The sequence below is a fragment of the Rhinopithecus bieti genome, unplaced genomic scaffold (assembly GCF_001698545.2).
Source record: "Rhinopithecus bieti isolate Rb0 unplaced genomic scaffold, ASM169854v2 scaffold_1017, whole genome shotgun sequence".
NCBI lineage: Eukaryota > Metazoa > Chordata > Mammalia > Primates > Cercopithecidae > Rhinopithecus > Rhinopithecus bieti.
Genome location: NW_016803657.1, coordinates 27,144 through 42,947, shown reverse-complemented (window position 1 = coordinate 42,947; position 15,804 = coordinate 27,144). Strand labels below are relative to the sequence as shown.

Genomic DNA, 15,804 nt, shown 5'->3' with positions numbered 1-15,804 from the left:
TGGTAGGGGGAATGGGGGAGCATAGCGAGACCAGGGGCAGGTCCAGACCTGCGGGTTGGGGTGCCCTGCCCTCAGCAGGAGCACAGCTGCCCTCCTGGTCCCCCGGGCCATAGGCCTCCTCATGTTCCTGTAAATAATTAATTAGCCCCTGCCTGCTTGTTTGTTTAGCATGAGGAATGCTCTCCCACTGAGACGCATTTATTGCTGAATAAATTTAAATATCTAATCTTCCCTTCATGAATATTACAGCACCCTAAATAGCGGCCAACTCATCCTAAGCGCTTTGGTGGATGGCCCCACTGGAGCCCGCCTGCCTTCCACCTCTGCTGGCTCTGAGGGCAGCCTGGCTCCAGCCCCGGCCTGCCCACTCCTGGTGCCCTCCACTGCCCCAGGAATGCCCAGGGCCACGGGCAATCACTCGGCCCAGCCCTCCTTCCTTCCTCAACATCCTTCCATGGGAGGCGCACAGAGGCCGGGGTGGAGGGCCAAGGGCTGCTCAGAGGCCAGGGCTTGGGGCAGAGAGAGGTTCCCCCGGGCTCAGGTGAGGGCAGATGGGGCCTCAGCGGCATTTGAGGAGTGGCCTGAGGAACGAGAGCTCACGAAGGAGATGGGAGAGCCCACTGGATGGAGGGAGCTGTCAGCGCTGGGGGCAGCCAAACCATCCAGAAAGACAGTGGCCTCAGAACACTGTGCAACAAGAGGCCACCAGGGCAGCCCCGCTGCTGGGAGAGGATGTACTGATGTGGGGAGACACTGCCTCCCCAAGAGCGTGGACCGGGGGCCATTTGAACCAGTCAGCCAGAGTGGTTCAGGGCGAGGCCCTTTCATGGTCCCGGAGGAAGCAGAGCCACCGAGGTTGGGAGCCCAACCTTCTAGCTGTGTGGGCAAGTTTCCCTCTCTGTGCCTCGGTTTCTTCTTCTATAAACAGGAAAAATAAGACAGCGGCTATAAATCACCACGCAGGTGCTTACCCAACGAGAGGGCTGACAAAGGCCATGGGGGGTGAGTAATACCAGCTACTTACGAGGCTGAGGCAAGGCAACATAGCAAGAGCCTGTCTCAAAAAAAAAAAAACCAGACCAGCATGTGTAATCCCGGCATTTTGGGAGGCCAAGACGGGTGGATCACTTGAGGTCAGGAGTTCGAGACCAGCCTGGGCAACATGGTGAAACCCCGTCTCTACGGAAAATACAAAAAATTAGCTGGGCATAGTGGTGCGCGCCTGTAATCCCAGCTACTCAGGAGCTGAGGCATAAGAATCACTTGAACCCAGGAGGCAGAGGTTGCAGTGAGCCAAGATTGTGCCACTGCACTTCAACCTGGATGACATAGTGAGACAGAGGGCTGATGTGAAGGAGCCAGATCAGGGGAGCTTAGACGCAGAGGAGGGAAGAGGGAAGAAGGGGCTGCAGGGAGGAGGCAGAGGCGTGTTAGGGGCTGTCTTCTGGCCACAGGTGGAGGAATGCTTCATCTTTGACCTGGTGGAGAAACATCTCAGGGGGGGCCCGCCACCCAGGTGGGCTCTGTCTCCCCAGGAAAGACCCCAGGTTTTCTGCTGACTTGGGGTGAGGGTTGAGCTGGAGCCTGGAGGTTGGTTTCGGTGGCTGAGGGCCCTGGAGAGGAGACTGAGGGTTGGTCAGCTCCTGTGAACTAGGAATACCCCACCTCCCACCAGGTAGCCTCTGGGACCAGGGCTGCTGGTCTTTTCCAGCTGCCTTGGGGTGGGGTGGGAAGAGGGAAGAGGGAAGGAAGGGCATCTCCCCTGAATGGGACACCGGGAAGCTTGAGTCTCTGGGACCTAGCTTAGCCCCAGGTAAGAACCAGGACAGGGCCTGGAGGGCAGAGCTAAGGGGCTCTGGGGGTGTGTGTGGGAGGGGTCCTTTGGGCCTATGGCTAAGGACAACAGGGTGCGGGGGTTCCCCTCTGCACTCACAGGGGAGAGAGCAAGAAGTCTGGTGTGTGGACAGGGAGGGACACGCAGGCAAGAGGGGCCCGGCTGCACTCTAGCTTGTTGGGGTGAGGGTGGGGCAGCAGTGGGCTGACAGTGACCTGTCCCTCATCTCTGCTTTAGGGGAGCCCCTCCCCTAAAGCCCCTGGGGCCCCTGCAGAGCCATCACCTGGCCCAGGCCCTGTTCTGGAACTGCTGGCAGTGAGGAGGGGGCATCCGGCCTGAGCCCTCTGCTGGCATTGATTCCAGCTCCCTCCATCTCCCTCGTGCCCCCAGGTCAGCCCCAAAGGCCTGGCGGCAGGCCCGTCCACTTCCGCAGGAAACATTAAATCCCTGAAACACTCAGCTCCACTTCCGCACGGCCCCCACAGCTGGCCGAGGTCGCCTGCAGGGGGGTTAGCCCCCAGAGACCGTGAGCACCCGGGTGCCAGGTGGCTGAGGCCTTCAGGGCAGGGTCCGGGAGGCTCCTAGGAGAGCCAGCTCAGACAGGTCCCTGGGCTCACCCCCACACACTGTGAACACCCTGTGTGCACCCACCTCCCATCACATTGATGTACACATACCCGAACATGCCCACAGTCATACTGTTGTTAATAACAGGATACACTCACATCACCTCCATTCTTGCCAAATACTGCCTTAAGCACATTACAAAGTTAGTTAACTCAATCCTTCCAACAGCCCAATGAGCTCTGAGGTGGGTACTGTTATCCCATTTTCCAGATGAAGCAACTGAGACTCAGAGAAGTTAAATGATATGTGAGGGGTCATACATCTGTGGCTGCAGAGCCGGGATTTGAACTCAGGCTGCCCAGCTCCACAGCCCAGCCACAGCACCCCATTCGGAACACTCACTGCCCAGCACTGGGAGCTCCAGCCTGGAGGCCTGCTCTGGCCCTGCCTTCTTGCTGCATCTCAGCCTCCCACTGGGCTACAGTTGCCTTCCTCCCTGCAGAGGAGAGGAGCAGGTGGGAGGGATCCAGGCCTGAGCCATTCTCAGAGTTCCCCTAACCTCTCTGCCCACCCATCTCTGGGGCACTCTGGGAAATTGCCTGGTGCCAGCTCTGAGTAAAGTTGCAGAATGAGGTTTAATTGTGCCCCTAGGGCACAAGAGAAAACAGCAAAAGAAAGGGGCGTGAGCCAGCTGGCATCCCTGGAGCTGTGCTGAGACTGAGGTGATGAAGGAGAAGGGGGCCTTAGTTTGTCCATCTGTAAAATGGGGAATGATGGGCCTCTCTTGATGCCCGCCTGTGAGCACCAGGCAGCTGGTGCCTGAGGAGCTCCTGGTGGGGGCGATCAGAGCTGCCAAAGATGGGCCGTGTCCTCCCGGCCAGCGCGGCGTTTTCCTCTGTGGGAGGGTCGCTGTCCCGGTATTCCACACGAGACAGTGGACGCCAGAGAGGGGAAGGGGCAGGATCTTACAGCCGATGAGGGGTGAGCCCGGGCTGGACCCAGGCCTGCCTGAGGCCGCGCCTCTCCTGCGGGTGCCCTGGCGAGGTTGGGCTGCTGGAGCGGTTCCTCCACGTCTCCCGCTGCGTCCGGGTTGTTTATCTGAGCCCTGGTCCCCAGAGTCGCTCGCGAGGCCCTGGAGCCGCCCTCGGATAAACAAGCCCAGGCGGGGCCGCAATTAAGCCGGATGCGCTAACGAGGCGGCTCATTAACCAGCAGGGGTTTGTGCGCCAGGAGACCCGGGCCCGGGCGTCGGGCTCACCTGCCCGCGCGGCTGGAAGACCCAGGCTCCAGCACTAGATCTGATCACCTTGTAACAAGGTAGCCTCTGTTTCCTCATCCGCAAAATGGGTCCTAGGGTTTGCCGCCGCCCCGTGGTGGGGCGCCGCCTGGGGAGGTGGGCCTTGGGATCGCACCGACGCTGAGGCCCGGGCGGAGGCAGCGACTGGTCGCAGGCCCTGCGGTACGCCCGGGACAAGGCTAGGGAGGGGCGTCGGGGAGGAAGGTGAAGCTTCCCCGTCACCTCGGCTCGGGCGGCGGTTCCTGCCCCGGCGGCCCCAGCCTCCCGGAGCCGCCCTGCCTGGGCCCTGGCTGCGCGGTCTGGAAGGGACAGGGTGGGCCGGGTGCGCCCCCTGCCGGCCTCCTTGTGCCACTTCCCGCCAGGCCCAGGGCCGTCCTGCTGTGCGCCTCGGTTTCCCCAGATGTGAAACCCTTCGGGCGGGGGTGGAGGCAGCGGCCGGAGGCCACGGGGTTGGGGCGCGGCGCCGCGTGGGTCCTCGCACCAACGAGGGGCTTCTCGGGACTAGGGGTGCTCAGCCCGGGGCCGCAGCCGCCTTCTTTGTCAGGCCAGCTCAGTCCCGCCCGCCCTCCCCGCAGTGGACGGCTGCATTCACCGGGCCGCCGGTCCCCTGCTTACCGACGAGTGCCGGACCCTGCAGAGCTGTGAGACTGGCAAGGCCAAGATCACCGGCGGCTATCGGCTCCCGGCCAAGTGTGAGTCCCCGACGCGCCCCCAGCTGCGGGGCGCAGACAGGGCGTCTGTGTGTCACTGGGACATCAGGGGTGCGGCCCCCACAGGAGTGCTGGGGACCTCCTCAGGGGCCCTTCTTAACCTTAAGGGCCAAGACCCGGCCCCCACCCCGCACCCCCCAGGAAGCAGATGGGGGACACCGTGCGTGGAGGTTGGGGAGGAAGCTGGGGGGCAACGCCTTCGTGCCCACACTCGCGCTCGGGTCTCAGCCGTACCCATACAGATACGGGGAGGGGGCGCTGTGCGCGTGCGGATTCAGGCTCGAGGGGACCACAGGGGTGGGGCCTTCGCGGAGGAGGCTCAGCGCTTGGGGGGAAAGGTGTTTCCTGCCCCCTTCTGCCCAGGCCGGCAGGGGAAGGCGAGGGAGCTGAGGGTCGCGTAGACCCCCGCCGGTCTGACCCCGTCGCCCCCCGTAGACGTCATCCACACGGTGGGACCCATCGCCTACGGAGAGCCCAGCGCTAGCCAGGCTGCCGAGCTCCGCAGCTGCTACCTGAGCAGCCTGGACCTGCTGCTGGAGCACCGGCTCCGCTCGGCGGTAAGGGGCGGCCCGTGGGGGAGGGCGGGAGGCGGGGCGCAGTGACCATGTTCCAACCCCCTCTCACCCCTCCCCGCCCAGGCGTTCCCCTGCATCTCCACCGGCGTGTTTGGTGAGTCTGGAAGAAGTGCTAGGGCCAGGAGTGGGAGGGGCCGGGGCGGACGGGGAGTGGGCGGGGCCTGGTGCAGACAGGGGGCGGGGCCAGAGCCCGAGACTCACTCCCGCCATGCCCGCCTCAGGCTACCCCTGTGAGGCGGCGGCCGAGGTCGTGCTGGCAACGCTACGAGAGTGGCTGGAGCAGCACAAGGACAAGGTGAGTCCTGGGCCCGGGCGAGGGTGGGGTCCGCATCCCGGCCAGAGTGACCAGCCCCCGTCATCGCCCAGGGAGTCAGGGTGCAGAGCGCAGGGCCAGGCCCGCCCTCTTCTTCCCTGTTTCTCCTTCGCGAGGGCGCCTGGCGGTGGCGAGATGGGGGTGATGATGGCACACAGCCCTGAGCCTCTGTGAAGGGCGTGGGGCCAGGCAGGTGAAAGCCTGCACCGGGGCGGGCAGTCACAGGATCCTGGGTCCAGGCGTGGCGGCCCGGCCCCGGCTGAGCAGCCCCTGGCGCAGGTGGATCGGTTGATCATCTGCGTGTTCCTCGAGAAGGACGAGGATATCTACCGGAGCCGGCTCCCCCACTACTTCCCCGTGGGTACGTGCCCCGCGCCGCCCCACGGCCCGCCCCTGCCCCGGTCCACCCTGGGGGCGGGCTCTCACTGTCCTCTGCCTTCCAGCCTGAGGCTCCCGCAGCCCACCCTGACCGGGACTGGTAAGCTGGGCCTCGCCCCATGCGGCGGCCCCGGCCCTAGACTAACCCGCTCACTAACCCCCGCTCACCCCCAAGCAGGGCGGGAAACCACGGGGCAGCCTGGGAGGTCGGGGACGCCCACACACACCTCTGACTCTGCTCTGCCCTCAGACCCGCCTTCGGGACCCCGCTCCCAGCTCTGAGAGGTCGCCAAAGCCTGCAGCTTGGCCTGGGCCCGGCCAACCCTTCTTTCCCTCCGCGCCCCGCCCCTGAGGAGCCTAATAAAGGTCACGCTGTGGCAGCTCCTACTGTCCGAGCTCTGACTGGGGGGAAGGAGGCGGTCCAGGTGCTGGATGGAGCCCCTGGCCAGATACTTTAGCTGAAAGGGGCTGGCAGGAGCTCTCGGTGAGCCAGGCGGGCGGAGGCACAGGCGGACGGCAGAGGCGGCGGCAGCAGCAGTTCACATTTATTGAGGGCCTGCCCCCAAGGAGCTCACAGCCTGGGGGCTGAGACCCCGAATGTGGGGGCGGGGAAGAAAAGAGGTGAAGGCAAAAAAGGCAGGCAATGCAGAGACACCATGGCCCAAGCAGAGGGGGTGCAAGGCAGGCACAGGCAGGGGGCCTGGGGGCAGATGGGGGGGTGGAGAACCGACAGCCCTGCCTAGACCTGAGGACTGTGGACCCCACACGTTTGAAGGCTGCCCTCCTCCACCAGGCTGGCACTGCCCGGGCACCCTGTGGGAGGCCCAGCTCCTCCACCTGCCCTGAGCCAGGTCCAGCCTCACAAAGGCCCCTCCACCCAGGACTCCCGACCATGCAGACCCCTGGTAGAGGGCAGGAAGCTGGGGTCTGGGACCCAGCCGGGACGTGGAGATGAGGCCTGTGAGGGAGCAGATGAAGTGTGGGTGGCCCTGGGACCCTGGGCAAGTCCCCAAGGAACTTCCAGGATCCCATATAAGCCCCTGAGCCAGCTAAGTGAAGGGGGGCCTTAGGGAAGGAAGCAGAACCCAAGGAAGCAGGAGGAGCCTCCAAGAGGCCTGGCCCCTCAAACCTGCTCCTGTTGGGGAAGCTCAGGCGTGGATGGGTGAAAAGCAGGGGGACCCACCTGGGGGGAGGGGGCAGCAGACAGAGCAGCCAGGCGGGCAGCAGAGCAGGGACACGCACACACGGCTCACCACCAGCACCCCCTTTAATAAAACATGGGGGGTCGTGTGACAGGAAGAAGGGGGTGAAATAGGACCATTTACAACCACAGAAAAACCTCTGTACATGTCTAGCGCCTGGCAGAGGGGGGCAGCAGGGCAGCAGCGGGCCGGGGCCAGCCCTATTTGTAGAGGATATCGTAGTGTCCAGGCCGGTAGAGAAGGTAGACCTTGGGCTCGGAGCCCTCAGGGAAGATGTGCGGGTTGGTGGTGCCGCCCTCGCCGCGGTCCATGTACTCCACCTGGATGGACACACTGAGGGCCTGGGCCAGCGCGATGATGTGGATGTGGTCGCTCTCCTTGCACATGGGCTCCACCTCCTGTGGCACAGGTGCGGATCAGGCCCCGGTCTCCGCACCCCGCCCCAGGCCCTGTGGACCCACTGCACTCCCCAGGCCAAGAGAAAAGGGGAGGGGGATGGCACCTGCTGGCAGAACTCCTTGACAGTCCGCCCACCCTCGATGAAGTGCTCGAAGAACTTGCTCTCGCGCTGCAGGTAGCCCGAGGTGAGCAGCCGCAGGTAGACCACGAGGTAGTCAGAGGTGCTCTGGTCATTGAAGGAGGCCAGCAGGTCGGCGACAGAGGTCTGCTTCTCTACCTGCTCAATCAGGTCCATGAACTGCAGCCACGGAGGGAGAAAGGGCAAGATGAGGGGGAGGAGATGGGTGGTCCTCACCAGGGGAACCCCTCCACCCTGGCCCAGCCCAAGACAGGTGCCAGGGCTCACCGTGTTGTGGAAATCCTCAATTGTGAATTCAGTGAAGCCCTGGGACACCAGGTCCTCCTTGCTCTTGGCAGACACAGCCTTGAACCTGGGGGTGGGAGGGAAAGGCGGGCCCAGCATGGGCTCCTTGACCAGCCCAGACGCCAGGGCCCAGACAGCACCGCCCCGCCTGGCAAGGCCAGAGTCCAGCCCATCGCCTGCCCTCAGGTGGAGCTGCACCTCCTACTCGCCCAGGGAGGAGGGAGACACCCACCTGCCTCAGTGCCCACCCTTCTCACCGCTGCAACTCCTTGCTGTCATCCAGCAGCGCCTCCAAGTGGGAGAATCCGAAAGCCCGATAGAAACAGTTGCCGTCAGGCCTGGTCTTGCGGATGTACGAGTACTTTTTGTGGAGGTCCTGCAGAGACAGCCCCACCCTGACAGGTTAACATCAGGCCAGAACTGGGGCTGGCCCAGGAAATGTCCCCCAGCAAAGGTCACACTACAAAAGATGGCAAATGAGCTCCCAGCAGCCACCTGCCTGGGCCCCTGAAACAGGCTGCTGAATGTGGTAATGGGAGCAGCCCACTGCCCAGAGTCCTCCCAAAAAGCAGCAGGAAGCTGGGCACTTAAGGACAAACTAGCTGCATGGGTCACTAAAGTGCTGCGGGGCCTGTACAACAACGGGTGAGTGAATCTGTCCTTGACCAATGCGTCTTCTCCAGTCTTTCAGCCCAAGAGAACTTCAGCGCAAGCAAGTCAGGGCCAGGGTGGAGTGCTGGGCTCCACGCCTCAGCCAGGCAGCTGGGGCCCTCTGCACAGCCCAGCTCAGCCCCACTCCCGCCACGCTGAGAAGAGTTCCCCCACCTCCAGGCCTTGCCCACAGCCCTCCTGGGGCTAGAAACAGCCTCCCTCCTCTACTTGTTTTTTTGAGACGGAGTTTTGCTCCTGTTGCCCAGGCTGCAGTGCAGTGGCGCAACCTTAGCTCACTGCAACCTCCACCTCCCGGGTTCAAACGATTCTCCTGCCTCAGCCTTCCAAGTAGCAGGGATTACAGGTGCCCACCCACCATGCACACTTCACCTGGCAAGCACACTTCACTCCCCTGGCCTGGGGACCCTACCCATCTTGCTCCCACCCCCGGCTGATGACCTTGTCTTTTTTCCTCAGCCCCCACCAGCACATCTGCCCTTGGCCTCCTCCCACAATCCTCAGAGGATCTGTTCCAGCTGCCACCTAAGCTGCCTCTCCACTCCACATTAGCCCACCCCCACCCTCAGGTTCAAGCACATCATTCCAAGCTGGGTGCCATGGCTCACGCCTGTAATCCCAACACTTTGGGAGGCCAAGGTGGGAGGACTGCTTAAGCCCAGGAGTTCGAGACCAGCCTGGGCAACACAGTGAGACCCCCGTCTGTCTCTTAAAAAAAAAAAAAAAAAGGTGGCTAGGCATGGTGGCTCACACCTGTAATCCCAGCACTTTGGGAGACCAAGGTGGGTGGATCACCTGAGGTCGGGAGTTCGAGACCAGCCTGACCAACATGGCGAAACTCCATCTCTACTAAAAATACAAAATTAGCTGGGCATGGTGGTGCATGCCTGCAATCCCAGCTACTCGGGAGGCTGAAGCAGGAGAATCACTTGAAACCAGGAAGCAGAGGATGCAGTGAGCAGAGATTGTGCCATCGCACTCCAGCCTGGGCGACAGAGCAAAACTCCATCTTGAAAAAATAAGTTAGTTGCACATGGTGGTGCATCCTGTGGCCCCAGCTACTCGAGAGGCTGAGGTCGGAGGACTGTGTGGGCCCAGGAGGTCGAGGCTGCAGTGAGCTGTGATGGCACCACTGCACTCTAGCCTGGGTGACAGAGTGAGACCCTATCTCAAAAAAAAGAAGCATCAACCCAGTAAATTTCCCGATCATCAATTTTTCCCTCCCTACTGGTTTAGACCCAACAGCATATACACATTCGGCTACTTCTTTAAAAGGAAGGGAATCTTGGACTTTACGTTTCTGTCTGGCTACCCTTCAATTTCTCTACTTTCTTTACAGGAAAACTCCTAATGAAGCTGTCCTTGCTGCCTCCACCTCTTTTCTCCCTCGGGAGGCTTTTGCTTTAGCCAAGGTCAGCTGAACGCCCTCAATAAGAGGGGCAAACCCACCCCCCACCCGCACTGGCCCCTTAGCAGAACTGAGGCCACTGGCCATGGCCCTGCCTAGATGTCTCCTTTCCTGGGCTGGCGCCCCCACCCTGTCCTTGTCGTCCTCCTGCCTCCAAGGCCACTCCTCATCTCTCTAAGTTCTGAGGATCAGGGAAGCCACCAAACCATACAGCACCCTTCAAGACATGGTGTGTCACCTGCAAGAAAACAGTCACTGAGGCCGGGGTGGTGGCTCACGCCTATAATCCCAGCACTTTGGGAGGCCGAGGCAGGCAGGTATCAAGGTCAAGAGATCGAGACCATCCTGGCCAACATGGTGAAACCCCGTCTCTACTCAAAATACAAAAATTAGCTGGGCATGGTGGCACATGCCTGTAGTCCTAGCTACCTGGGAGGCTGAGGCAGGAGAATCACTTGCAAGTGTCGCCTGGCGACAGAGCGAAACTCCGTTCCAAAAAAGAAAAAAGGAAAACAGTCACTGCACACTTAGCCACTGTGCCTGCCATGTGACCACAGGCGTGAGGGCTGTCTCCGGTGTGCCTGCCCTGCCCTGCTCAGGCCTGGGACAGCTTCCACTTTTCCTTTTTTCTGGGCTGGAGTGCAGTGGCAAGACCACGGCTCACTGCAGCATCAACTTACCGAGCTCAAGCGATTCTCCCACCTCAGATTTCAGCGTAGCTGGAACTACAGGTGTGCACCGCCGCGCCCATTTAATTGTTGTATTTTTTGTAGAGACAGGATTTCGCCACATTGCCCAGGCTGGTCTCAAACTCCTGGGCTCAAGTAATCTGACTGCTACAGCCTCCCAAAGTGCTGCACCCAGCCAGCTTCCTCTTTTAAACTACACTTACTCCCATGGCTAGGTACAGTGGCTCACACCTGTAATCCCAGTTTTGGGAGGCCAAGGTGGGAGGATCAAGTTGAAGGCCAGCCTGGGCAACACAAGACCTCGTCTCTACAAAAACTTAAATTATACTTGCTCTCTTAACGACGTCAGTCTCAAGCAATTTTTTTTTTTTTTTTTTTTTTTTTGAGACAGTTTCGCTCTGCTGTCCAGGCTGGAGTGCAGTAGCGCGATCTCGGTTCACTGCAACCTCCGCCTCCTGGGTTCAAGCAATTCTCCTACCTCAGCCTCCAGAGTAGCTGGGATTACAGGCATGTGCCACTATACCTGGCTAATTTTTTTGTATTTTTAGTAGAGACGGCGTTTCACCATGTTGGCCAGGCTGGTTTTGAACTTCTGACCTCACTCCCTAGCCAAGGTCTTCTCAAGGATTTAAATAGCCCCAAGTGTGAATCTCAACTCGCAACTCCAACTGCGATCCTCATATTTACCAGCCTCAGCACACCTCCTCTGAACTGTCCAACAGGTATTTCCACTGAGTGCAGCTGAGATCAACCTCTGAACAACTGCTCCTCCCCAAGGCTGCCCCACCTCAGTCACCCACAGCACCCAAAGCCTTGTAGTCACTGCGGACTCCATCACCATATCCATTCCTTCAATGTCTGGTATCCAACTGCTTCTCACTCCTCACCACCACCACCCGCTGCCCGCCTCCAGCAGATTTTACTGCACAAGCCTCCTGGCAGTGTCCCTGCCTCCACCTCACCCTCTGGAGTCTATTCTCACCCCAGCATGAGAATGGCCAGGGTCGGCTTAGCGTGATGGCTCAGGCCTATAATCCCAGCACTTTGGGAGGTCAAAGTGGGTGGATCATTTGAGATCAGGAGTTCAAGACCAGCCTAGCCAATATGGTGAAACCCCGCCTCTACTAAAAATACAAAAATTAGCCGGGCATGGTGGTGGGCATCTGTAATCCCAACTACTCAGGAGGCTGAGGCAGGAGAATCGCTTGAACCCGGGAGGTGGAGATTGCATTGAGCCGAGATGGTGCCAGTGCACTCCAGCCTGGGTGACAGGGCAACACTCTGTCTCAAAAAAAAAAAGTGACCAGAGTCACCTGCTAGATGCACCCCATCTTCCTCAGAGTCCTTTCTCTTGCCACAACACCCCCCGCCACGGCCCTGCTCAGTTCCCCAGCCCCAACCCCTCATTCTGCACCAGCCACACTGGCCTCCATGCTGGCCTCAAACCATCCAGGTGCCCTCTTGCCTCAGGCCTAGGCAGGAACTGCTCTCGGACACCTGGGACTTGCTCCCCGGCCTTTTTCTGTTCATTACTCAAATACCACCTCATCAGCAAGGCCTTCACCAAGCCCTGTTTAAAATGGCAAATGCTCCCACTCCCAATCCCCCCCCCCTTTTTTTTTTTTTGAGGAGTTTTGCTCTGTTCACTTTAGACTGGAGTGCAGTGGTAAAATCTCAGCTCATTGCAACCTCTACCTCCCAGGTTCAAGGGATTCTCCTGCCTCAGCCTAAGCAGCTGGGATTACAGGAATGCACCACCACACCTGGCTAATTTCGTAATTTTAGTAGAGACGAGGTTTCACCATGTTGGTCAGGCTGGTCTTGAACTCCTGACCTCAGGGGATCCACCTGCCTCAGCCTCCCAGAGTGCTGGGATTACAGGCATGAGCCATGGTGCCCAGCCCCAATCCCCATTTCCTTTTTATTTTTCTCCACAGCACTCACCGCCTTCTGATACCCCACATGTCCCAGAGCCCTCTTTGGCTTATCATGTCTTTCCACCCTGAACTGTAAGCTTTGTGAGGGCAGGACTTTTTCGGTTTAGTCATCACTCTATCTTCAGTACCTAAAACAGCACGTGGACCACAGTCCGTGCTCAATAAATGTTAAATGAGTAGCACACCAGGACCACAAAGAGCCCAAATCATTGCTGCTACTGTAACAGCCACCATGGCCATTCTGAGCCCACACTCTGTGCCAGGCACTTGGCACAGGGCGAATAAACATCATCCTAATTGATCCTCACAAGAGCCATTTATAGAGAGGGGAGCTCTCTGTAACCAGGCCTGCTTGGGCTCTGCTGCCACAGCTGTCTCTGCCCAGGGAGAAAAGGTGGGCTCAGGCACAGCACAGAATGCAGGTGCTGGGGGACAGAGAGAGGCCTCTTAGACAGCATGCTCTGGACATCCAAATGTTTGATGACTCCGTGGGAAGAACCTGGGGCCCAGCCTGTCCACTTTACCAGGGTGGTCTAGTACAACCGGCCGGCCTTGGCATGGGTGTCCCGCTGGAGGACAGTGACATAAGAGGAATGAATGAATGAAGCTCACCCCCTGTATGGGGAGAGGAGGGGATTTGCAACCCGCTGCTTACAACCCGTGGTAACATCTCCTTCAACCCTCACACTTGCCCGGTGAGGAAGACAATGTCCCCGCCCAGAGAGAAGAGAAGGGGATCCAAGAGCTTCAGGGTGTTGCCCGAGATCACACAGCTCAAAGTGGTGAGGTCAGGACTGGAACCCAGGCCCATCGGGCTCCAAAGCCAGTGCCTTCATCTCTCCACAGGCACCCTGAGGAAATCCAGCTCCCTAAGGAGGGGGTCTCAGTAGATCACAGGGCACAGAACTCACACAGCTGGATCTGGCCTGCAAGTGTGTTTGGCCCACACATTTAAAATTTGAATTAGCTGCCAACTATTAGATGTCAGGAGCTGTGGTTACCTCTGGCTTCTCTAGGAAAAACAGATCTGGAGACAATGGCGTTACAGGTATGGACACTCCCATTTCCCCCAGGGGTCTCTGCTCTCTATTATTGTCTGGCTGATACTGAGCTGTGCTGCCCTCCTTGTTCACCACCTGACTTCCTGGCCACCTTCAATCACCTGGGTTACCTACCTGGCCATGGAGGCCTCCCCTACAGATAGAGGATTCTAAGCATCTGTGATCTTTCAGGGGAAGAGAAACACTTACTAAACATCTACACTGAGCCTACCAGATACTATTTCCACACACCCATTGTCACATTTTTTTTTTTTTTTTTTAAAGAGACAAGTCTCACTGTCACCCAGGCTGGAGTGCAGTGGTACAATCGTGGCTCAACTTCTTGGGCTCAAGTGATCCTCCAACCTCAGCCTCTTGAGCACTACAGGCATGTGCTACCATGCCCAGTAATTTTTTGATTTAGAGAGACAAGGTCTCACTGCGTTGCCTGGGCTGGTCTTGAACTCCTGGGTTCAAGTGATCCTCTGGCCTCAGCCTAGCAAAGTGCTAGGATTCCAGGCTCAAGCCACCATGCCTGGCCCCATTTCACATGTCAACCTCCCAGCTCACAGACCTGGAAAGTGGGTGGTGAAGTTTGCCTCCGTTTGAATGATGCAGCAGGGCCCTTCTAGGAAATCTGTGGCCCCTTGACCCCACTGCTGCCTGCCTCTCCACAAAGATCCAGGAGGCAGGCTATGGGAAACAGCCTTCCCGCAACCATTCTGCCCCACTGAGCACCAGCCTGTTCAGCCCCCGTATAGGCACCGAGATCATCAGCTCCTGCCCAGCCTGCACCTCCCTCAATCTCACAATCATCCTACGGGAAGATGCTTTTTTTTTTTTTTTGAGATGGAGTCTTACTCTGTCGCTCAGGCTGAAGTACAGTACGGGATCTCTGCTCACTGCAACCACCACCTCCCAGGTGCAAGCAATTCTCCTGCCTCAGTCTTCCCAATAGCTGGAACTATAGGCGCTCACCACCACTCCCAGTTAATTTTTGTATTTTTAGTACAGATGGGGTTTCGCCATGTTGACCAGGATGGTCTCGAACTCCTGACCTCAGGTGATCTGCCCACCTCAACCTCCCAAAGTGCTGGGATTACAGGCATGAGCCACCGTGCCCGGCCAAAAGATGCTTTTATTGTCCCTGTTTTATAGATGAGAACACCCATTTTAGAGACACTAAAGGACTTGCCAAGGATACAGCTGTTGAGTAGCAGAGTCTAGATTTGAATCAATGTCTTTTTTTTGTTGTTGTTTTCTTTGAGACAGTCTTCTTCTGTTGCCCAGGCTGGAGTGCAGTGCTGCAATCTTGGCTCACTGCAAACTCCGCCTCCCAGGTTCAAGCAATTCTCTGCCTCAGCACTGTGAGTAGCTCGGATTACAGGCGCCCACCGCCACGCCCGGCTAATTTTTGTATTTTTAGTAGAGATGGGGTTTCACCATGTCGGCCAGGCTGGTCTCAAACTCCTGACATCAGGGGATCCGCCCACCTCGGCCTCCCAAAGCGCTGGGATTACAGGTGTGAGCCACCGTGCCCGGCCCCCCCCTTTTTTTTTTTTTCCTGAGATGAAGTTTTGCTCTTGTCACCCAGGTTGGAGTGCAATGGTGCAATCTTGGCTCCCTATAACCTCCGCCTCCAAGGTTCAAGCAATTCTCCTGCCTCAGCCCGGGTGTAGCTGGGATTACAGGCGCCTGCCACCATGCCCAGCTAATTTTTGTATTTCTAGTAGAGATGGGGTTTCACCATGTCGGCCAGGCTGGTCTCCAACCCTGACCTCAGGGGATCCGCCCACCTCGGCCTCCCAAAGCGCTGAGATTACAGGTGTGAGCCACCGTGCCCGGTCCCCCCCCCTTTTTTTTTTTCCTGAGATGAAGTTTTGCTCTCATTGCCCAGGCTGGAGTGCAATGGTGCGATCTTGGCTCCCTATAACCTCCACCTACTGGGTTCAAGCATTGAATCAATGTGTTTTTGAGGCCCCAGCCTGCGCACTTCAAGAACCAGCAAGGCCGGGCGCGGTGGCTCACACCTGTAATCCCACCACTTTGGGAGGCCGAAGTAGGCGGATCACAAGGTCAGGAGATCAAGACCATCCTGGTTAACAAGGTGAAACCCCATCTCTACTAAAAAATACAAAAAATTAGCTGGGTGGCCGGGCGCGGTGGCTCAAGCCTGTAATCCCAGCACTTTGGGAGGCCGAGACGGGCGGATCACGAGGTCAGGAGATCGAGACCATCCTGGCTAACACGGTGAAACCCCGTCTCTACTAAAAAATACAAAAAACTAGCCAGGCGACGTGGCGGCGCCTGTAGTCCCAGCTATCCGGGAGGCCGAGACAGGAGAACGGCGTGATCCCGGGAG

The 15,804-nt window shown here is 58.7% G+C and overlaps 2 protein-coding genes across 4 annotated transcripts in view; one reads left to right on the top strand and one right to left on the bottom strand.

The window, feature by feature from the left end:
- MACROD1 (mono-ADP ribosylhydrolase 1) overlaps positions 1–6,054 on the top strand; it is a 175,391-nt gene extending 169,337 nt beyond the window's left edge. Inside the window, exons 5-11 of one of the 3 annotated variants that reach the window (XM_017892611.1) lie at positions 4,274–4,390; positions 4,844–4,965; positions 5,047–5,077; positions 5,205–5,278; positions 5,576–5,657; positions 5,740–5,774; positions 5,925–6,054. In XM_017892611.1, the coding sequence (XP_017748100.1) occupies positions 4,274–4,390; positions 4,844–4,965; positions 5,047–5,077; positions 5,205–5,278; positions 5,576–5,657; positions 5,740–5,744 (431 nt within the window). In that variant the 3' untranslated portion in view covers positions 5,745–5,774; positions 5,925–6,054. The remainder of the gene's footprint in view (positions 1–4,273; positions 4,391–4,843; positions 4,966–5,046; positions 5,078–5,204; positions 5,279–5,575; positions 5,658–5,739; positions 5,775–5,924) is intronic. The other 2 variants (XM_017892604.1, XM_017892614.1) reach the window with 2 other exon arrangements.
- A 144-nt stretch (positions 6,055–6,198) lies between these two features.
- The window catches only part of OTUB1 (OTU deubiquitinase, ubiquitin aldehyde binding 1), a 12,957-nt gene continuing 3,351 nt past the window's right edge, over positions 6,199–15,804 (bottom strand). The window contains exons 4-7 of the mRNA XM_017892629.1: positions 7,957–8,075; positions 7,682–7,766; positions 7,379–7,573; positions 6,199–7,274 (exon numbers count right to left, since the gene is read on the bottom strand). Of these exons, the coding sequence (XP_017748118.1) occupies positions 7,077–7,274; positions 7,379–7,573; positions 7,682–7,766; positions 7,957–8,075 (597 nt within the window). The 3' untranslated portion in view covers positions 6,199–7,076. The remainder of the gene's footprint in view (positions 7,275–7,378; positions 7,574–7,681; positions 7,767–7,956; positions 8,076–15,804) is intronic.